The sequence below is a fragment of the Fonsecaea multimorphosa genome (assembly GCF_000836435.1).
Source record: "Fonsecaea multimorphosa CBS 102226 unplaced genomic scaffold supercont1.1, whole genome shotgun sequence".
Lineage (NCBI taxonomy): Eukaryota > Fungi > Ascomycota > Eurotiomycetes > Chaetothyriales > Herpotrichiellaceae > Fonsecaea > Fonsecaea multimorphosa.
In genome coordinates, this window is record NW_015971635.1 from 1,090,166 (window position 1) to 1,111,570 (window position 21,405).

The window sequence follows — 21,405 nt, forward strand, 5'->3', positions numbered from 1 at the left end:
GGAACGACAAAAGCCTGCACCACCAGTCGCAGGAGCATCCCTGTTCCATAAACAAGGCCAGCAGAGCTTGGATCGCAAACGGCGCGAGACGGAATTCGTCTCTCTGAACCAGGCGAGCAAGCTGCCGCCTGCAGACATAAATCATTCACGACGCTGAACTTTTTGAGGTAAAGTACAGCCCGGCGAACACTACGGCGGGCCTCATTGCACCAGCGGGGAAGTTGGATTTGTTGCAGCTCGTGTTTTTTGACATGCAAGGCGTTGGGTTTGGAGGAGACTTTATTGGCACAAAGGGAAAGGCCACGGCAATGTGACGGCTTGGACTAGGATAGGAACAGCCAGAGGCGCTAATGAAAGATCTAGTCGTACTTGTATTCAGAGACTACTTGCAAGCAGCCAAATTGGGCTCAGATTTGAATCTCATGGACAATTGACAGTTGACAGTTGACAATTGACAATCCACGGCATGGCTGCCACCATTGCTGAGTCCGAGTTTTACGGGAGGCGTAGACACCACAGGCCTGCGAGGGGGAAGAGGAGGACGCAGTACGTAGTGTCTTCCTACGGCAGCATGCATCGCAAGAAGGGTAATGCCATGGACTGAACTCAAGACTGACTGGATAGTAATTGCTTAGGGTACGAGGAGGTACAGAAGACGCAATTGCTGCCGATGTCGGTTTCCGCACAGCAGCTTAAGGTGCAAGGTTTCAACGTCGGGGAATCCTAGCCTTTGTTGTTGTGGTATATATGCCAGGTATAGAATATATCCACGTACACGTACACGTACACTGCGTGCAAGAACAGGAGCTATTCCGTTAGCACCGTGACGGTTGGCATCGAGAGATAATTGCTAGTACATAAAGTCCTAGTCCTCCGCCCTATTCGCAAGGGGGGGAATTTGCTTCATTATATCCTTCCGGGAAATACCAGCGACAAATCCCCCCTTTTCCGGTATAGTCGTTTTGGTCAAGCATTTGCCATGCATTGCTGGATCCATGCCGAGGGGTAGGTATGTAGCACATTCATTCATCCATTCATTCACCGAAGCTGTAGAGGGAGAGATTTTCCCAAGAGTCCTGCGTCAGGTCAGGTTCAACTCACCAACTGGGCCCCCTGTCTGGAACCGATGCACACCTCCTGCCAGGCTTGTGACGCCAAGATGATTTTCTAATCATGGAGAGTATATCGCAGTCGAGGATACTGGTTTCCGGATTCAGAGTAGTGGAGCAGACAGCTCTTGTTCAGACGCCGAGGCGCGCTTTTTGGACATGCTCTGGGATCCTCCCTCAGAAATAGGAGCGTACATGTCACATCCTGCGCAGTATTTCGCTGTAGGGACACACACACACACACACACACACATTAGCTCACTGGCTCCAGAACCATTGAACCAGGACAGAGAAGGGAGGAGGTATTTGAGTCTTCCGCACCTCGAGGATTTTTGTGAGTCAGCCAAGCGTCGGTACACAAGGTGAAGACCTTCCACAGCGCCTGCAGGAAGACGAGATCGGCCACGAGGATGGACAGAACAAGGGTCCCTGCAGACTTCCGTTTCGGCACTTGACACAAGTATTTCGTCGAGATGACAGAGGCAGACGTGCCCAGCGGGCCCGTTTGGTCCTTCAGGGCGTCGTAACTGTCATCTGCGGGGCCGGGGATGGCATTCAAAGTCGACTTCTGCATGGCCGTGATGTTTCGGGAAAAGTATTGCAGGGCCGTCGCGTCGGTGAGAATGTTCGGCACGGCAGTGACCTGACCCAGGTCCGTCATGATTGTCGAGTAGAAGGCCTTGGCCAGGCTGTCGGAAGCGATCCAGACGTTGGGAGAAGTGTCGGTGGATGCGAGGCTGGACACGGTCTGGCCATCAGACGGGGCGTAGACGTCCACTCCAGATCCGCCCCAGGTCTCTGATTCGTTTTCGACAACGGTGTTTGATATGAAGCGGTAGTTGATGTTGAAGAACCCAAGGTCGGTGATATCCCGAAGAGGCCGACTGGCGTTGGGTGGGGAGAAGTCTGGAAAGTTACAAGATTAGAAAATCTTGCGGTTTCAAAGTACCGTAGCACCACTTTTGGGCAAATCGCATACGTATCGTGCCTTTCCTGAGGTTGTTGTCCGTTTCACCACGGATTGTTTGCATCTCGGACGAAACAAATGACCAGTACTGAGATCTACATGCGGTTTTTTTTAGTCCAAGGTGCAACTTGATGTCAGAACCAAAACGTCTTACAACAGTGATTCGCCCCACCAGAGACTGGCCTTGGTCGTCGCGTTTCTGGTCACGAAACTGAACAGGCCGACCTGCGTGCTGTAGTTCCCGGTGGGGAACTGAGCCGTGTCGGGGACGAAATCATAGTCTGTGCTCAAATTGAAGAAGATTGTCCCATCGTTCCCTTGAATGCTGCAGGTAATGAATGCCTTTGCCTTGTTAATAGCCCGATCTCCCAGTTCCTGGAGCGATACATACCTGAAGATACTCGCCCCAGGCATTCCAACCATACTGGGTCACGCTGCGATCTTCGGACTCCAACTCGATCTGTATGTTGTTTACCTGACAGTTCTGGATGGGGTTGTTGAGATAGGTAAGGGCTGGTGAAACGAGGGCGCTGGTCCCATCTGGTGTCGTCCATACGCCTGTGATGGTATATGTGAGGGCAGTTTGGTTGGTGAAGAACCCTAGGGAATTTTTAGTCCCATTTGCCGACATTTGTTCTTCGATGTCATTACTAGTGTTCACTTGAATGTCCTCCGCCTGACACGACGCCTTCATTTGGCCCGTGAAATATGAAGGGAAACGGTCCAGCCATTTGCTAGCGGTGATGGTTGAATTTGGGTCCGTAACATACTCAACACTTTTCCATATGTCAGCGGGGCAGAACTGGTCCGGTTGATAGCTAGAGCTTGTACCTCTGATAGTATCCGGTTGACAACAGGTTCAAGAATGAGAAAAGTACCAAAGCGAGGCTGCCCCCGGCAATGGTCGCGGGAGTGAACCAGCCAAACGGGTAGGGGCGAGAGATACCATAACTGAATATGGATGTAGCCATGGATCCGCGGGCGAGCCCTCGGAAAGAATATGAATGTACAATGAGCCCGTCATGCACGGACTAGACGAGAAGTCGTTGAAGGTCTGGGGCGAGTCTTTCGTACACTTTGTGCCCACATCAACCTAGCTTCAGTGAGAAGGTCCGAAGAAGCTGCAGCCTCCGTTGACGACCGAATTTCACGCAAGTGTCGATGGTCCGTTTGGTATTCGCGGGTGAGTCTGGAGGGATACGACGAAGGGAAAGAAGAGCCATGACGATTGGAAGCCATGCTGTCAATATAGTCGGTCCATGGTAAGGCTGGAGTAGGGGGCCAGAGCTAGCCTCGCTACATGGGTTAAGCGCTGTCTCAGAAGCCTCCAGCCTCCTGGGACTCGAGAAGCTGCCTGGGGCCTTGCCAGCTTTTCCATCAAGTAGCTGAGCCGAGCCTTTTTGCAGGGCTTGTGGACCATGGTTGAGTGTTTCAGCTGTCGATGGCATGGCTGGTCTCTTGTCACTGGTCTGTGTTCCAGGGAGATGGCTGAGTGCTTTGGGCCGGACTGAGTAATGCTAACGAAACAGGAATCCAATATTAAATGGACAACTCGTATAACACAGATCCGGGGGGGATTGTATAACTGACTGACCTGTTTTCACCATTTTGGCGGTCTGGATTGTGATTGTCCAGAGAGGAGATGAATGTTGCAGTGGTTTGCGAGCCGAGGGGCCAACTCGCGTGCTCGCTAATCGTATGGTATGGAATCTCTCCAGGGAGTACCGAGTATTAATAGTCGAGTTGGCCCAACTCGGCCCGTGCCAATGAGTCCATTGCCGCTGCGGCTCCCTGGGGCTCCCCTAGGCACCTCGATTGGTTTACCAGAGAGTTAGCGGGTGATCAAGCTCATCAAACAGGTATACCTACCTAGCATGGTGACTCGTTTAAAATAAGCGTGCGCTCTGTACTCCGTAGGCTCTGAGTCTTGTAGCCTGTAGGAGGTGTGTATCTGATACACACTAGCCACCTATATCCAATACCCTCCATAAAATACTTCGCGGACCGTAGTAAGCCGCACGGGCTCACGCCAGGATTTCGCCTTATACACGTACCTGCACGCCAAAGTTCACCTTTATCAGCAAAGCCAAGTATAACCTTTGACGGGCGAAGAACTTGCTTATCCCAGAGTGGCGGAAAAAGACTACGATAGACATAGTGCGGTCAAGGGACGACGACGAGGACGACGACGACAGGAAGGCCAATGGAAACCAATGCTCAAACCCCGCGCTCCTCATTCCCATATGATCCAATGTCGAATCCCACAAAGTCTACAATCACCACAACCACAACGACCGCCCGGTCAAGGCAGACGCCCTCCCAGCCCAGCGTGACTAGCTCGGAACCCGACGCCGCGCAGGTCCAGGCCATCCTCGCCACGATCCGGGCCAACCTCTTGCTCGTGGCGCGCACCTGGGGCCGCGAGAGCAGACAGCACCGCGAGGCAAGGGGCGTCATGCGCGCGTACCTCGAGGAGAACGTCCTCCGGCATCGAGTCGAGAACCGGCACAGGCAACGGCACGTGGAGGATACGGACGATGGGTGTAGGTATGAAGGGGAGGGCAGGGCAGGCGGCGTGAGAGGTAGGGGAGAGGATGTGCACATGGATTTGGACGAGGATAAGCGTGTGGATATGCAAAGGGAAAGGGAAAGGGAAAGGGAAAGGGACGAGGATTGGAAACGGAACATGGGAATGCATAGAGAGATAGAAGAGGTGCTCGCAGAGTTGAGCCTGTCGTGATCCCATCATGGACCCATGTACTCGTACACCTTCGTGCCTCAGTTCTGTGATGGATGAACATTGGTCGTTCTTGGACTCCTCTCCTCTTCTCTGCCGTGAAGACTTTCCTCTCACCCACCAGCATCTACCGAGGACGAGGTACGTAGACACGTTCAGCCGGACGAAACAGCGCACGGAAATAGAGTACATACATGTTTCTGATCTCGTGTATTTTGCAAGATGGGCTTTTCTGGCCAGACGGATGCTGTCTGCAACAGTCTCTCTTCATAATAGTACATGCTCATGGCCGTGCCTCCCGCAAGGAACGGGTTATTGTACAGCTCATCTCTCATCTCAGGTCGCGCTTTCAAGTCCACCGAGGACGACAAACTTGCTTTGCCCTGCAAAACCAGGATTGCGTCTCTCACCCAAAAACATGGCCCAAGATCCCGGCTCCAATAAAGCGTCTCTCCTCCCGCCTTCATCCCTTTGTGCTCATCTCTGGCAGCCAAGAAAGCTCTTGCTTGGAGCTCGAGCCGTGTCCATAACGGCCGTCATCTGCATTGCATGTTCATGGTTCGTCATCGTTGATTGTTCGTTGTTGCTTGCTGCGTCGAGCTTTTGCCTAGACATTAAGTGGATGTTCCATTAACCAACTCGATTGCGCCTCCCGCTAGAATTATGTTCTTCTTTGCCTAAAGACACACCCGTTACAATGAAACGGTAGTCGACTTCTAACAGAGTATGCTCTGTTCCTTTCTTTGATTCCTGCACATTGCAACCAGCTCACTACACTGCCAAGAGAAGCAGAGCCGAACCAGCAAAGACCAATATCGCACTGTGCAATTGCAGCGTCTTCGACGAAGCAGCTGAAGAGAACTGCCCATCGAAAGGACTGCCGCCGCCACTGTCTCCCCCTGACTCTGGCGAGTTTGACGTCTTGCTTGACGAAACAGTTGATGAAGTGCTCGAACCCTTGGTTGAAGACGACGTGGATGTGAGGGTTGAAGTTGCGGTTTCAATCGAGGTTAGTGTTGAAGTTGTCGTCGAGGTCGACTTTTTGGTGCTGTCAGAACTGCTAGTACTTGTGGTCTTGCTCGCAGATCCGGTCTTGCTCAAAGAAGTTGTGATTGTAGATGCTTGTGAGGATGTCCCGGTGGTGCTCGTTGCTGGTGGAGAGGTGTCAGTTGCCATGCTCATTGATGTGTCCAAAGATGTTGATGTAGAAGTCTGCGTCGCCTCGGTCGTGCCTTGCGGTGTCGTCGCCGTTGTTGCGCCACCACTGCCATTGTCCGCACACAGGAAGTTAACAACATTCCCGACGAAGAGTTGTCCGATCAAGGAGCTTCCATCCGCTTGTTCCCCTGCGCAAAACCGTTGCACAAATTTCTGTGATGCCTCAAGACTTGACTCACAGCCACTCGAGCAAGTGCCTGTTCCTCCGATGCCTTGAAAATCGTTGATATCGCAGTCGTTGACTGGGGTGTTGTACGCAAGCGTGCATGAGGACGAGAAGCCGACGATGGCTTGGATCGAGGGGAATGACACGGTGGCAGATGAGCCCCGTACTAATGCATGGAAAATGATGGCCAGTATCAATTGACCCTGTAACCGTAACTTCATGGTGAACGCAGGTGTCTGTAATTGAGGGGGTAGAAGATGGAGGAGGGTGTCTCGGAGGAGGGCTCGTCAACTGCTTCTGTGACAAAAGATTTGGTCTTGTTTACAGGTGCGGCAGAATCTGAAGGTGACTCTGTCGGTGACTGGTTCACTTGCGAAAGTCTTCCAGATATTCTAAAGTGAAGAATGGAGAGTTGACCAGATCAATGTGGAGTGTCACAAGTCAACATGGCCGTCACCGCCTTTGAAATGGATGAGTTTGCATCGCTCTGAGATTCGTAGAAAAAGTTCGAGGGAGGTGAAGGAGAGTCAGTCGAGAGACAGACTCAATGTCTCTGGCACAACGACGTCTTCCTCAGGAACAAGTCCGATCCGTCGCCAGCGCCAGTCGATCGTGTCCTTGCAACTGTCACCGAGGTCAGGGTGACGTTCACGCCCACTATGATCCGCTTGCCCAGAAGATCAACGCCCCTCCGACGTCAATTCGAACCTCCGGCGGCCAGAATATGCGACAGGGTAATCTTGGAGACGGAGATCTGGTTAAGGGATGCCAACAGATCTCTGCCGATCGCAATCAAAGTCACTCAGCCTTGCAGGAGGACAAAAGCTTCGGCGATGGGTTCCCGAGCGGATCCAGTCCGGTTACAACGAACACTGTGGTGAGGGTGCACCGAAATCAGAAGCTGTTGTTCGGTGAAAAATGTTTGTCCCACCCTGTTATACCAGATGTCCGTCTCTTTTGGCCTGGGCTGAGGGCCTTGTTCTTCTCACGGCGAAAATGCAAAACGTTGCAACGTGGGTTGAGGAGGGGAATGAAGACCGCAGAGGGATCCGCTCGCTTCTTGAGTCTTTGCTGGGGTTTTTTCTGTGACCGGTTAGAATCTTTTAGGGGATATGGGAGGCTCAGCCTCTTGAAGCAAGTGCGCAGGAGAAGAGAGACAGGGAGAATCTTGTTGGCGTCACCTTTGTGAGAGCGCCAGTAGACCTCCGGGGATGCCGGTCATTGTGAAGAAAGTTGGCCCAGCGTCTCCTCCTGCATCCTGCATGGTGCATGGTGCATCGCTGGTAGGGCGGCATTGTTCGGGGCGGCTGGCCATGAGGCCTTCTACGAATCGTGAGGGGAGACCAAGTTCATTCTGCGACGCGGGTGACCCTGACGCTATGCTGAGGATGACGGTGGATGACGGTGGATGATGTGGGCGATGGCACCAGATGGCAACATGGAGCACAAAGTGTATGATCGCCAGGTACGCGAGACATTTGATTGGGGGAAGAAGCAGGTGTCAGGGGTGCCAGGGGGTCAATCTGGCTTCAGTCTCGTGGTGCGGGATTCAACCCGCGACAATCAAGGCGGCTGCGTTGCCAACCACTTTGCAAAGCCCATAGAAGTTTATTCGTATTACGGGAACAATGACTGCCTTGAACAAGAATATACCGAGTACAATCGGGTTCATGCCTGCTTGGTATCATCAGAACTATCTGGGTTATCGTCGCCTTGTCCTCTCATAACACGAGCTGCTGGGATAACTCTTAGCAACTGCTAGAGAGTGGTCTGGAATCCACCTATGGGATGAGAACTCCTCGGAACCGAACCTTGCCGCTGGTCATCTTCTCCATGGCTTCATTGGCCTTGTCCAGTGGGAACTTCTCAATCATGACATGCACACCGTGCACTTGAGCAAAGGAAATGGCTTCTTCGCTGTCAAGAGCGTGACCGCTGGGCCATGCCTGAATGCTGAGGCCCTTGGAAATCATGGATGCCGTATTCACCTCAGCGGGGGCCGATGCTGCCAGGATAATGAGCTTGCCCAACGGACCCAGTCCACCGAGCAACGAAGGAATGAGTTTCTCGTTTGGCGCAGTGAACAGAATGCATGCAGCGCCTCCCAACTTCTGGAGTTGTTCACCAATGTCGCCCTGCGAGGCGTCGATGTACTCATGTGCCCCGAGCTGGGTGGCGAACTCCTTCTTGTCAGAGCTCGACGAAATGGCGACCGTCCGGTATCCCATCTTACTTGCATACTGCAGCGCAAGATGGCCGAGTCCACCGAGTCCCTGTACCGCAACGATCGATCCCGCAAGGACTTTTTGTTGCCTCAAAGCTATTTCTCCAGTCAGTCTCTCACACTGGTGCGAACGACGGGGTCAATGCAAACTTACAATTGAACACCGTCACCCCTGCGCACAGAACCGGACAGAACTCGGCAGGGTCGACGTCGGTGGGTACCCGCACAACAGCCTCTGTCCTCAAAGTGACATACTCCCCGTATCCCTATTGAAGAAGGCGTTCAGCCAAATGAGCATGTGGCCGGCGAGGACAGACCTACTCCGTCCCTGGTGACCCCGTTGATTGCTTCCTTCTCACACATCTGGAAGAGCCCACGCTGACATGAGACGCAGGTGTTGTCATGGCCACCGTGCCACGGTCCTCCGACGCGGTCTCCCACTTTCCAGCGCGTCTCAGTATCTGGCACGGCGGCGACCTCGCCGATAATTTCGTGACCGGGAACAATGGGGAAGCTGTTGCCAAACAATCCGAAGCGGACGGCGTGGTCGGAGTGACAAACACCACAGGCAAGGACCTTGACTAGGACCTAGAATGCCATGGCTTAATGGGGGGGTTGGATGCGATGGATGGATGGATACAACATACCTCACCCGGCTTGGGCAGCTCCAATTTGACCTGCTTGAACTTGATCGGCTCACCTTTGGCCTCGAAGACGCCGACTTTGTACTCCTTCGGGAGGTTTGAGGCCATTTTGGAAGAAGGGAGGAGGGACGATAGATGGAGGGTTTCGGCAGCCTTGGTGATCCAATCCGCGGTCATACAAATCGCCTGACAAAAAGTGCTATTGTTTTGAGCAAGGCAGGAGCTTGAGAGTGAGTTTGGAATTGTTCAGCCGGGTTCTTTTCCAATACGAAGACATTTTATACCTTCTCCTGATGGAGGGGCTCTCGAATTGGAGGGGCCACTGGAGGTATTGTTGTCAAGGGCTAATGATGATGTAAAGGACTGCGGGAAGCAGCTCCTGTAGCTCCAGTAGCTCCATCTGCAAGTATCGAAGCTACGCACCCATCATCCAACTTTTTTTTTATCCACAACTTGTGGTTGGTCGTATGGGGTGTCACTGGGACAGGGGTATAGGGATGCCCGGAGATGAATGGACCAGCCCTAGTAACGTGTTCTGACCTCTTCCTTCAGCTGCTGAAAACCAGAACCCATTTGACATTAACCCGCCTTTCCACCATCCAGTCAAAAGACCACGACAGAGAACCAAGCAACATGCTTCTCTTCTATCTCCGCCTCTCGGGAATCGATTTTAAGACCTACCGCATCCCGTCAAGCGCGGACATTTCTGCGTCTAGCTCTGGAAATGCCAGGACTCCGACTGGACACGGATTTAGGTAGATGCAGGCAAGGCGAAACCACCGCGGTGGCGATTCGGCGATGTGACAAAGACGGATGCATACTTCCAAGGCCCTATACTGGGCACACAGTGTTTTGTGGATTGCGCTGATGAATTCATCTCAAACGACCCATAACCAAATGCGCTTGTCCCTCTTCCCACGCACTCCCCAGTGATCGATACCATACAAGGTATGCAAGAGATGGGCACCAAAGCATTCACTACATCCGCTCGACTATCCGAAGCCGCCCAGGATATTATGATTAGTAAAGGTGAATCTTCAAAGCAGTAGCCATCTTGGCTCCCTTGGCTTCCAAGGTCTGAATTGTCAATCCGACTGACTATCGCCGAATGGGAACCTCCAGATCAATCATTTCCGCAAGGTTTGTTGTTGATAATCGCCTTCTAGGCAGATAACTTGCCACAGTTCGAAGCACGACTTGTCTCCGGACCCAACCTGCTCTACGGAAAACCCTCGAGCCTACTTCGCTGTCAGGCGCCAGCCTGGCGTGCGTCATGCACGGAGAGAAGAACATAATGGTCAAGACTACTGCCGCTGTGTCAGCCAGGCGTGAGGAGGTAGCTCTCAAGGGCACCTCGGACCAGGCAGACAGTGACGATAGTTGATTGACCGCCTGCATAAGAAAGACCCACGAACAGTATTTTAGATGCACCACTGCGGCAACAGCACCCGGGAAATCGGGCACAAAGAGCCAACGACAGTGAGACCTTGCCCCAGAAGTCTGCCCTCGTCTCCATCGTTGGTGGAAGTCACACTTGATCGAAAAGATGTGGACGGAGACGGCAAGCTTGCTTGTGTGTGAGTAGTGTGGATGCATTGTCGACACGGCGAGCTCCAGCGCGGATGTCTTTCGGCGGCAGGTCGCTGGGGCCTGCCCAGTTCACGGCTTGGATTGCGGTTCTCTGACCATGCAGAAGAGGTCGCAGACGTCCCCTCCCTCTTCGCAGACCATCTTTCGGGCCAGTCGAAAGCCCATCTTCTCATAGATTGCTATGTTGGGCTTCTCCTTGGAGGACTCGAGATAGCACCGGCGCCCTTCCTTGTCGGCCATGTCGGTGACAATCCCGAAGAGCTGGCGACCGATTCCTTTGCCCTGGATGCCTGGCCTGACGGTGACAATGTTGCAGAAGTAGTATCCTTCGGGGTCGGTCCAGATTTCCGACTGGGCAATGGCCTGCTCGCGCTTCCAGATCCAATACCGATCCGTCCTCAACCCGCCACGTCCTTGGAACCTGAACAGATTCCAGCCCTGCTTGAACCAGAGGATGTAGTCGTCGATCCACTCGGACCACGTCTGCTTCTGACTGACATTTCTCGGCTTCATCCACATGCTCACTCCCAGCACTCTGCCATCTTTGTCCTCTGGATCCTCGGCCACGAAAAACAGTGCATTGCGCATCCCCCACTCACATTTTGCCTTGAGACTGGCAAAGTTGCGCTCCTTGTTGAACTTTGCGGCGTCAAAGGCCCACAGGTGATAGGGATCATCTGCAAATGCCAACTGGATGCATTCCACCACCGACGGGATGTCTGCTGCAGTGATAGGGCGTATTACAATGCCCATTTTGCCTGGCTGTTGCGTGAAACTACCGAAGATCTGGTTGGACTGTGTGGCGTGAATTCCTGTGATGAGCCGTTGACCGTCGCCTTGAACCTCGAATTGCCATCCAGGAACCTTCGTCGGCCAACCTGTGAAGGGACTCACGGTATGCAAATATGGACCAGGGCCAAATTCGCGTGTGGAAGGAGAAAAGGCCAAGTCCGTGTGGTTGTTGTTAGATAAGAGGCGCCCGCCCAGCGGCCTTTTCTACTCGCGTAGCGTTGCCTAATTGAGTTTTCCTGGTCCAGCCGGCATCGGAGAAACGTGGATCCGAGCTCCACGACTGTCTCTCCTTTTCTCTCTTCTCTCCATGTTTGCTTTCTGTCCGGTTCAATCTCGCCTAGTCCATCTACTCTGTGCTTTTCGCCAACAGCAGTCCTGTCCTCTCTCTGCGGTCAGGCTGTGGCTCATAGATGGACAAATATGACTTTCTCTCTCACTCCCTAAACCAGTGGCAAGTCGACAGCGAATCTCTACCGCTACTTGCTGTCTCCTACGTTCTGTTCCGATGTAGATAGTAATCCGATTCCATGTAGGAAACCCCCAGAATTCCCACAATTCCCACACATACCCAGCACGGGGAGCAGGGTGGAGTAGGGGTTTCTTCGTGTCTCCCTATAATTTGCTGCCCGCCTTGTTGCGAGCAGGCCGTGACAATGACGAGTTCTCCGTCCCGCCGCGGGCGTTGGAGACCTTATCGACGAGCTGGGCCGGAAACCGCAACATGCCGTCCTGGATGGTGGTGCCGATGACCCTACCGGCCTGGGGATTCCACAGGAGACTGTGATGGCAGCCGCGGTTGTCGCCGCCGTTGCTGGTCCACGACTCCTGGACGAACCACCTGGAGGCCCCGAGCTGGTCCACCATGCGCAGGTGGTCGGCCGGGCCGTGGAAGACAACCGTGTGCGACAGCGACGCCATGGTGGTGCGGACTGCCTCGTACCCCAGAGCGCGCTGGATCAGGAAGAGCGAGTTCCTGTCCGACGCGTACAGGTGCGCAGCGGCGTGGAGGTTCAGGTCGTTGGCGGCTTCCTCTCTCTCGCCCGCCTCGGACGGTTGTTCGTCGTCGTCGTCGTCGTCCTGGATGAGCCGGTAGAAGAGCAACTGGCGCCAGCGAGACGCTCCCTCCCCGTTGGGTCCACCACCTGGTTCCGCTGCGCCGTTGTACCTGGCCATGTCGACCTTTCTGCATTCCACCCCAGGAAATGCCGCCGCATCGCGGCTCCAGAACTCTTCTTCTTCCTGTTCCCACCACAGGGCATCGGCGCCGGGTGCGTCGGGGTGGTCCTGGGGCTTCAGGCCCTCAAGGACGCTGCTGTATTCTTTCTGGATATGGTCCCGGGCCATGTTCTGGTACTCGTAGGGTGTCCACTTCTTGATGCCCGTCTCGGATCGCTTGAAGGAGACGGTGGCGACAAAGCAAGGCGACCTCCCCTGAGCGGCGTCGTCCGAAGCTTGGTAGACGTCGACCCCTCTCAAGCAGTACATGCCGCCGTCCCTGATCCTGCGCACGCGGTACACGTACGGAATGTCAATGGCGCCAGGGAGGATGAAGTACCCCGTCATTTGCTACAACCCCCCCAGAACCACCCCAAAGCTGTTAACAATAACAACCCAGAAAGATCTCATATCAGGACCCCCCAACTTGGGGAAACAGAGGGGGAAACGTACATGAACCACCAACCCCTTCTCCACGGTCTTGCTGGCAGCGCACAATGCCTGGGCGTAGACATGTCCTCCAAACGCTCTACGGTGCGGCGCCGGCGGCCAGGCCGGGGTCAGCGACTCGAAAACGTCGCCACCTTCAACCCGTTTGAGAGCCATCAGCCGCCGAAACGAGATGGGTTTCTTCTTGCCCTTGCTCTGGAGCACCTCGAACCTGGTCGGCGGCATGGTTGGTTCGCGGGCTGGTTCGTTTGGGGCGGAACACACCACACTGCAATCAATCACGACCTTGTGGCGCGAAACGCCATTGTACGTTAGGAACCAAGGTAAGCTGGATGTTTGGATCAAAGATCTATCCGGTAGGCTTTGTGCTTGATTTACCAAAACGAGAGGAAGGGGAGAAACGACAAAAAGGGGGAGATCCAAGGGATATTCGACCGTAAGATGGGTAACAACTCTTCAGGTCGCGCGTATATCGGAGGTGAACTATATTATTATCACGGCGTCTAGTTGATCGATACCTAGGTAGTTAGGTAGTATGGTAAGCATCGTAGGCAAGAAAGTGCTTGATCCCTAGGAGAAGAAATCAACCTCGGCAATGGGATCTACAATTCCCCAAGGCTTCATGGAACGAGGCTGAACGACTTTTGCCGAGATTGGAGTAGCTTTCCATTATTACTAGTATCTGAAACTGAACTTGAGGGCTGATGACCTGCATGACATCATCGCCTTGGCAAGGGCGTCCACGGCGTCATCGATTGAACGATGGACCATGCAGACATCCAGAGGTGGCAGTACATATGAAGAGACGAGAATTTTGACCTCAACTCAACACATTCAAAACAGATCAATAACCAGAAAAAGACCTTCTCAATGTCGTCAGACCAGCAACCTTCTTCAGAGTCCCAAGCTTCAATGCTTGGGGGCCACGTGAAGGTGAGTCTCTCTACCCTCCCCACGTTTCCCTCAACTGATCCCGGCCCATTCTGACCTTTCCAATCAGTATGTCCAAGGCGCCATCTCCTCCGCCGTGGGGTACGAATCCGGGCAACAGACAAAAGCCGAGGCCGTGCAGGAGATGAAGGACGCCAAAACCCAATCAGAAGGACAACCCGCGCAGTCATCGCTGCTGGGGACGGTCGAGAACGCCGCCGGCAAGGTCACCGGATGCGAAGGCATGGTGGATGAGGGAAAGAAGAGGATTCCGGAGAAGAGGGGCGTCGAGGAGCAGAGTGGGACAGGCTGAAAACAAACAAAAGTGGAACGAAAGTGAGAAGAGAGAGAGGAAGGCAGAGAATGCTCGCGGATAGATCATATCGGGCCAAGGGCAAGGGAGCAGACGCCCAAGAAAACCACGAGGACATAAAGATTCAGAGATCCCATTGCGACACACAGGCGGGGACCCCGCACGCCGCTCTGACGATGACTTTCTTTTCCGGAAACCCCGATGGACTGGCGTGTCGCCGCCGCCTGGGAGGTTCAGCCTTCTGTCGGTCCCTAGTGGATGGATGGATTCTGCAGGCCGCCTCAAGTAGCCGTGTTCGAGTTGTTCTGCCGTAGGCTTCCTGGAATTTGCAACGCCAGCTCCTGTATTATCTATTCCGCTCGATCTCGATAGACGTGAGCTCATCCCAGTCATACCACCCATGCATCAAGCCACGCCCTCAACCGCCTTAGGAGATGCTTTCAGATCCAGATGGCCAACGTATTATCGTAACTTTTTGAGCTCGTCGTGTCGTGTCGTGTCGTGTCATGTATGTTATCTCATGCCTGTCTCATTGTAGCGGCCACTTCATCTGTGATTGGCCGTTTTGCTAGAGACGGAAGAAAGCCTCAGTCGAGTCCTCATAATCCAGTATTACTTCTCGACTTGGGGAGCGGCACTTCTCCATTCGCCGCCATCTTCTCCACAATCACGCTCCCCTCAAGCTCTTCATCCTCCTCTCTCATCCTTAGATCCTCACCGTCTAGCAGATCGTCAACACCATCCTTGCCAGGGCGAACCTCGAGAGAGTCCCAGTCCTTACCTAGGTTCCCTCCGACATCGGCATCGGCATCAGGGTCCTTGTAAGCATTGCCATAGCGGTCCTTTGCTCTCTCTCGGGCCCTGATTTCGTCGGCGTCAGGCTTCACCCACCCGCCGTCCGGGGATTCGCCTAAGCCCACGCGGTTAGGCTCAGGTCTCAGAAACGTTGGTCCATTGCTCGCGCGGTACCAGCCTGGATCAACCCATCCCGCGATACACTCCTTCGCGTGTTCCCCAAGGGCGTAGAAGCCCGGGTTATCTCGTGGAATAAACATGGACACATGCGCCGTGGTCTCGTCAGAAGCTTTGTCGTTGACAGCCTTGATCCATTTAAATCCGTTTGCTGTTTCTTCGCGCGTGCCTTCTTTGCCTTCCTTTCGATCCCGGTCGACCTGCACTGGTAGATTGCAAAACGTCCTCTCCTTACCTGCCAATGTTTCCGTGATGCCGTATCCGCCACTAGCTCCTTTTCCGAGGTTGGTGTACAGGTTCGCACATCCAGCACCTCGTGCTTTGCATTCCTGCTCTAGAGTTTTGACCCGCTTCTGCAGATACTCTGGTTTGAACAGCTCCCCTACAAACAGCAGATGGTCGCTGGCCCACTTCCAACCAGCACTCAGTCTCTCGCGCTGGGAATACAAGGCAGCGGCACCGCCTGCAACCACAGCACCAGCCGCACCAGCGAACATTGCGTATTTCCCCCAAGCTTGCCATTTGGGGGCGGCCGCCGCGTCTTCCGTAGAAGACGAAGCCGGAGCTGGTAGGGCGCCGATAGATTTCGCGCCAGAGGCGGGAGAGGTTGATGAGACGTTGGGTTCGGACTTGGAACCCCAGCCAAACATGGAGGCAACTTCAGAGTAAGTGTTGTACGCATTGGCGACAACTTTGTGCCCGCCCTCGATTCCGTGGGCTACCATCCCCGGGGCCAGCCCGAGGAAGGGTGTATCGAAAGCCAAAACGCCTTGGATGTGCGGGAACATGAAACTGTGAGAAGTAGGATCCGACTCATGGTGCGATGGTACTGGACGAGAGGTGGAAGTTGTCGAACCCAGCGTCGTGTTGGAGGGGAAATTGGGCCTTTCGGGATTTTGCGCGGAAGACCGCGCTGGAATGGGTTGCTCACTGGCGAGTAGCAGATATGTCTCAGCCGCAACGATGCCTCCCATCGAGTGGCCGGCCAGTATGACATGGACTGAGGGATCCACGGTGGGGGATGGAGTCGAGCGAGCGACCTCCAAATCGATGACCTTGTTTTGCAGCCTGCAGTCGTGAACTCTTAGCATGGCGTCTCGGAGCAGACAGATGCTCGCACTGCATACCATTCTCGAAATCGAGCCACACAGTCGCTCAACTCGCCCCGGGTCTCGAATTTGGGGTATGTCACAGTGACAACATCGATGTTCGGAAGGGCATGGCTCACGAGCGCTCGCAGATGTTCGGGGAAGACAGCAAAGGTGTCATCGCCGCCCTAGAGAGGGCAGCATCAGTATCCTGATACCCAAGGGCTCCGTCCCAGAGGGAATGATCGGATCCAAGGCCACAACGCCGATACCTGACTGCTGAACAGAGCATGGTGTCCTCGTACTCAACTTACTTTGAACCCATGGATAAAAACAAGGAGGAGTGTCTTGCGCATCCTTGCAAAGAGGCTGCTCGCATAGAAGCTGCATCATTCGCGACGGGCCTTAGGTTCTGCTGGGCACCATCCCTATGAGATGGCTCTGTTTCAAGCTTTACTTCACAGCATACTCTCTTTCTCCAGCGGGAAGGAGGGGAAATCTACTGAGCAGGCGTGGCAGATACTAGCTAGGAAGATGTGTGAATGGGCTTGGCATGCGTCACCTGATCGTAGCTCATCAGCTGCTCGCCTGTTACCACTAAAGTCATGAGAAAACTGCCGAAGCATCGTTGGCTACAGGAGAATGAAAGGCGTATCAAGCCTTGGATTTCGATTGGCTTTTGCTCAATTCCTCGCATTTTTCCATCTCTCAAGCTTCGCAGGAGTCAACCTTTGTGACCCGGTTGATGCTGGATCTTCTAATTCTGTACACTTGTTTTGTCTTGTTCAGACAAGGTATTCTGAGCCTGCCGGATGTTGCCATAATACCATCTAGTCCCAGCGCCGTTGAAATGCTTTTTCGCTAAACCGAGTGCTTTCAGCACAAAATATCAAAACAATGCCCGCCAAGCTATGCATGAAAAAGAATGCAATGTTCCCTCACCCCAAGAGGAAACTACAGAGTGAGAAACCGACTCTTAGAATGGGTATTGGTGTTGAGCAATGGGCGTGGAAACATTGCTATGCTGCCAGCCATCGGGATGGAAGTTGGGGAGCGGTCCACTCCGGCGCTCAGTCATCACTTTGCTCAGAGGATGGTAGTGAATCTGGTCAGAAGTAACATTTCTGACTGGCATCTGAAGTGCAGCCGACGGCGGAGGTATCAAAAGCGTGTTGACATGTCGCACCGGTCGATACGGAGACGTGCGATGCGTCAAAAAGTATGAAGGTGATAGCCCTGGTAGAGTGGGAGTAGCGGTATTGTATCCATTAGATGGAGAGGTATGAGCGGAAGGCAGCGTTGTAACAGACCGGGAACCATCGCCCAGACTTGGAACAGGATTTTGGAACAGGGATTGCGGGACTGCAGATATTGGCGTGACAGGATGGGAATAGGTACCACTTGCAGCCGGGTAGACGATTGAGAGTGGCCTATTCGGCTGGCCTGGTAATAGGGTGTTCTGTGCATTTGAAAGCGGTAGTGAGGGTGGCACTCGTGGTATGTCCAACCTTGGGATATCCGGCAATGTTGCTGGAACTCCAAGATCCGCCAGACCAGTGGGACGGGTAGGAGAAACTCTTAGACTGCCAGCAGTGTACGGAAGCGAATTCGCCCTGTTCCCAATGTGTTCTGAAAGCTGGCCAGTAAATTGTTGCCTTTTCGCAGGAGGAAGCTCAGTGGAATAGTCGGCACTCCGTTTCCGCTCTTGATGATATCCCCTCAAGCCAACTTGTTGCCGAAGTGGTGAACTCGGAAGTTGTGTCGCTGCAGACGAAGGATGTGGCAAGACAGGGTAATGGGTGTTGAGAGACGGTGAGACACCATAGGGACTGACGCTGTGATGAGTGGAAGGAGGTGAGGGCAGCTTTTGGGGAAAGCTCTGAGCAGTAGGCGTGACAGGGGTGGTGCCATTTGCTCTGCTCTCATCTACCAACGGTAGCTTGGAGGCCTTCTCGTAAAACGCGCCAAACCTTCCCAATTTGGATTTCCATTCACTCCACTCTGCAGCCGAGGCGTAAAGAGCGTATCTCATGTTGCTCAGAAATTCAACCTCCATGATGTGAATTTCGGTGACTGAAATGCCAGAAACCTCCGCCCACGTCTTGTTCGTGTATGTGTTGTCGTCCAGAAACTTGTTGCCCAGCATTAGGGCAATCGTCAGGAGCCGAAACTCACTGCCACGCTTCCCGCTGACACTGGGGTTGAATCGTTTGAGCCGATAGATGAACAACAAGGCAAGCAGGATTACATTCTTCCCAACCTGAGTGGTGCTGATGATCGTGGTCACCCATTTTCGGAACCCAATTGAGGGTATAGCATCTGGCAGCAACCCTCTGTCGACTGGTACATCCTCTGGGAGATTTTCGGCGTACTGCAATGTTTGCCCTGTTTCAAACCAGAACAGGCATGTAATCTCTGCAGCAAACTCGGCCAGACTCCCTTTGCTCTTGTTCACCGATTCTGGTATCTGAAGATGGGGTGCGATGGCATTCAGATTGCTCTGATCGGAGGCTCGACGGTTGTACAGGCTGACTCCGTTTGCGGGAGGAGCTAGAGCGTATGCATGGTTCGTCAGAACTGTAGATGCGGTGCTGCGTTGGCGAGCAGCGGTGGCACCGTCTGGCAAACCACTGCGGTCCTGCTGGAAAGCAGGTGCAGGCAGGGCCGCATAGCTGTTGCCTAACACTACTCCCGGCATGGCCCTCGAGCCCGGAGGCGTTGGTAAACCGCTGTTGAAGTAGGTCTCGCAGTTATTCCACCTTTTGCTCCCATATGCGTCTTGATAGGATGTGTTCGACGTCGAGTTCGACCGATCCGTAGGGCCAACAGCACTGTAGAGAGCAGACATGGACGACATGAGCTGAAGGTTAGGTTGAGAAAGGCCGAGGTGGAAAAGTTGTCAGTGTTAAGTAGTGTGAGTTGGAGGTGACAGGTGCGGCGGCATGAGCATGTCGCGGACGAAGATGAGGTTTGAAGGATGAGGCTGTGTGGTGAAGGGTCAGGTAGGCTTTGCCGAGCCTAAATGAAAGTAAGGAAAGGATAGTGATGTTCTCCGGCGACAGAGAACATTGCAACAGAACGAGGATCAAGAACAATTCAAGCGAGGAGCATGTTGGATGTTTTGGAGTCTTTTGACAGAATTGGGGGTTTGGAATGAAGGCAAAGTTATTGAAGAGGTGGGTCCGGATGTTTGGCAGCTTGAGAGGGCAGAGGGACTTTCACCCACAACGCCCTTTCAAACAGTGACTGTCCGAGCCCGGGCCCAGTTCAATCAGAGGGATAGGACGATGATACACTGGAGCAATCAAGACTGACAAGAACCGTGATTAATGAGTGAATCCACGAGACGAAAGCAGTCAGCCGAGCAACGCATGCTTCGGCAGGCAGAGTTTGTGGCGGCACCAGGCAGTTGGACCGATGGAAAGGATGATCTTGTATTTTTCATCGCCCATCAAAGCCTGCATCAGGCATGATGCGCCGTCACTCACTCTCCAGGAACACCGGGGCCTTGTCTTGGATCGAAGGCGGTTCGAGGCTCGGCTGTAAAACCGTCAGGGTCCCCTTTCCCCGTCCTAAGGTTGACGAGCCCGGTTCAACCCAGGTGCAGACAAGGGAGACGGAGACGACGCAAGAGCGAGGGGGGGTGTGGGCGGGAAAAAAGAAGAGCAGCAGCAAGTAGTAGCAGCAGTAGTCAGAAGGGCCAGGCAAGCCGCAGAAGTGGAAGGGAAGCTACGACGGCGGGCTGGGTACGCGCGGCGACACCCAATCAGGAATGGGCACCAGGGACAAGAAAGATGGAGCGACAGGAGCACACTGGCGCAAATGATTGCCAGAGTGGACTAAGACGGGCTGGCTGGCGGAGGACAAGTTACAGTCAAAAAGAGTGATGGGATGTTTTGGAAAAAAGAAGGATGGCCCAGGATGACGATGGATGGGGATGGGGGTTGGTCGGAAAGGGGGGGGGGTGAAGCCAGAAAAAGCCAACGGGAAACGGGCAAACGGGGGTGGTCAAAGTGTGTTTAACGGTCCAGGTTAAGATCAAGGTCAAGGTCAAGGTCTGAGCAAGGTTCTGGTTGTTGGTTTGTGGTCAGTCATGGTCATGGTCAAGGTCATGCACACGGTCGAGTCACGGTGATGAGCCATGAATCGCCGGCATCCCAAAGCGAGGAGAGAAGGGGGGGGTAAGGGGAAAAAAAGGTGCAAAATGGCCACCGCCAATTCCATCCATCCATTGCGAGGGGGGCAGCCGACAACCTGACCGCATTTAGCTCGGCATCATTCGTATCAGCGTCCCAGCGATCCAGAGTATTAGCCTTTTTTTGGGCTGTGCAGTGCACCGAGTGTTGCTTTGGCAGTGTGGATTATTTGGGGCCTAAGTGCCAGCCGGATTAACAGGGTTCAGGACTGGTTGGTACTAGTGACATGCTTTACGGGGTACTAGAGCCATGTACGGAGTACGAGTATTATTATCATGTTTTTATCGAAGGGCCACTTGTGGTCCTGAGTCCTGACATGTTCAAAAGCTTCCTTGGGAGGAGGCAGAACAGGGATAGTGGGACGAGTGGGTGGAGGAGGGTTTGGGGGCGTGGTCTTTGCCATCGCCATCGCCATCGTCTTATGCGCCTTCGCCTCGGCCTACGAATCGGAGTGACGAATGGCGACGAAACAGCCGGATGATGGACGAAATACCACCGCAAGGTCCGGGTACATTATGGACTGCTTTGCGAGGCGAGGCACGGACAACGACGTGCTTGGTGGTTACGGGGTTACGGGACGAGACTAGGCAGCTCCAGCAGAATGAAATTGAGACACTCAGGCCGTCCGAACCAGTAGTACATACCTGCGAGGTAGGGCAAGAGGAATTTGACACCCGAATAACTTTGTACGGAGTTCCTAGGCAAGCAAATAATACCAAGTATTGCACGGGGCTAGGCTGGGCAGGGGCGCGGTATGGTATGGCAAGGCAAGGCAAGGCAGGGAGGGCAGAGCA

General features: G+C 53.8%; 9 protein-coding genes across 9 annotated transcripts; 2 read left to right on the forward strand and 7 right to left on the reverse strand.

Moving 5' to 3' along the window:
* Positions 1-1,362: 1,362 nt before the first annotated feature.
* Positions 1,363-3,047, reverse strand: Z520_00414 (uncharacterized protein; the record flags this gene model as incomplete). Its single annotated transcript, XM_016770935.1, has 6 exons — positions 1,363-2,015; positions 2,089-2,171; positions 2,231-2,418; positions 2,468-2,676; positions 2,728-2,852; positions 2,908-3,047. The coding sequence occupies 6 exons, from the start codon at positions 3,045-3,047 to the stop codon at positions 1,363-1,365; spliced, it is 1,398 nt and encodes a 465-aa protein (XP_016637845.1).
* Positions 3,048-4,327: 1,280 nt separating this feature from the next.
* Positions 4,328-4,816, forward strand: Z520_00415 (uncharacterized protein; the record flags this gene model as incomplete). The annotated part of the gene is made up of 1 exon (XM_016770936.1): positions 4,328-4,816. The coding sequence occupies one exon, from the start codon at positions 4,328-4,330 to the stop codon at positions 4,814-4,816; it is 489 nt and encodes a 162-aa protein (XP_016637846.1).
* A 768-nt stretch (positions 4,817-5,584) lies between these two features.
* On the reverse strand, positions 5,585-6,418 carry Z520_00416 (uncharacterized protein; the record flags this gene model as incomplete). The annotated part of the gene is made up of 1 exon (XM_016770937.1): positions 5,585-6,418. The coding sequence occupies one exon, from the start codon at positions 6,416-6,418 to the stop codon at positions 5,585-5,587; it is 834 nt and encodes a 277-aa protein (XP_016637847.1).
* A 1,560-nt stretch (positions 6,419-7,978) lies between these two features.
* Positions 7,979-9,173, reverse strand: Z520_00417 (uncharacterized protein; the record flags this gene model as incomplete). Its single annotated transcript, XM_016770938.1, has 4 exons — positions 7,979-8,517; positions 8,576-8,687; positions 8,743-9,009; positions 9,069-9,173. 4 exons carry the CDS (start codon positions 9,171-9,173, stop codon positions 7,979-7,981), a joined length of 1,023 nt encoding a protein of 340 aa, XP_016637848.1.
* Positions 9,174-10,724: 1,551 nt separating this feature from the next.
* On the reverse strand, positions 10,725-11,408 carry Z520_00418 (uncharacterized protein; the record flags this gene model as incomplete). The annotated part of the gene is made up of 1 exon (XM_016770939.1): positions 10,725-11,408. One exon carries the CDS (start codon positions 11,406-11,408, stop codon positions 10,725-10,727), a length of 684 nt encoding a protein of 227 aa, XP_016637849.1.
* Positions 11,409-12,059: 651 nt separating this feature from the next.
* On the reverse strand, positions 12,060-13,337 carry Z520_00419 (uncharacterized protein; the record flags this gene model as incomplete). Its single annotated transcript, XM_016770940.1, has 2 exons — positions 12,060-13,013; positions 13,116-13,337. The coding sequence occupies 2 exons, from the start codon at positions 13,335-13,337 to the stop codon at positions 12,060-12,062; spliced, it is 1,176 nt and encodes a 391-aa protein (XP_016637850.1).
* A 645-nt stretch (positions 13,338-13,982) lies between these two features.
* On the forward strand, positions 13,983-14,355 carry Z520_00420 (uncharacterized protein; the record flags this gene model as incomplete). Its single annotated transcript, XM_016770941.1, has 2 exons — positions 13,983-14,045; positions 14,113-14,355. 2 exons carry the CDS (start codon positions 13,983-13,985, stop codon positions 14,353-14,355), a joined length of 306 nt encoding a protein of 101 aa, XP_016637851.1.
* A 599-nt stretch (positions 14,356-14,954) lies between these two features.
* Positions 14,955-16,771, reverse strand: Z520_00421 (uncharacterized protein; the record flags this gene model as incomplete). Its single annotated transcript, XM_016770942.1, has 3 exons — positions 14,955-16,395; positions 16,455-16,603; positions 16,730-16,771. 3 exons carry the CDS (start codon positions 16,769-16,771, stop codon positions 14,955-14,957), a joined length of 1,632 nt encoding a protein of 543 aa, XP_016637852.1.
* Positions 16,772-17,391: 620 nt separating this feature from the next.
* On the reverse strand, positions 17,392-19,272 carry Z520_00422 (uncharacterized protein; the record flags this gene model as incomplete). The annotated part of the gene is made up of 1 exon (XM_016770943.1): positions 17,392-19,272. The coding sequence occupies one exon, from the start codon at positions 19,270-19,272 to the stop codon at positions 17,392-17,394; it is 1,881 nt and encodes a 626-aa protein (XP_016637853.1).
* Positions 19,273-21,405: the final 2,133 nt, after the last annotated feature.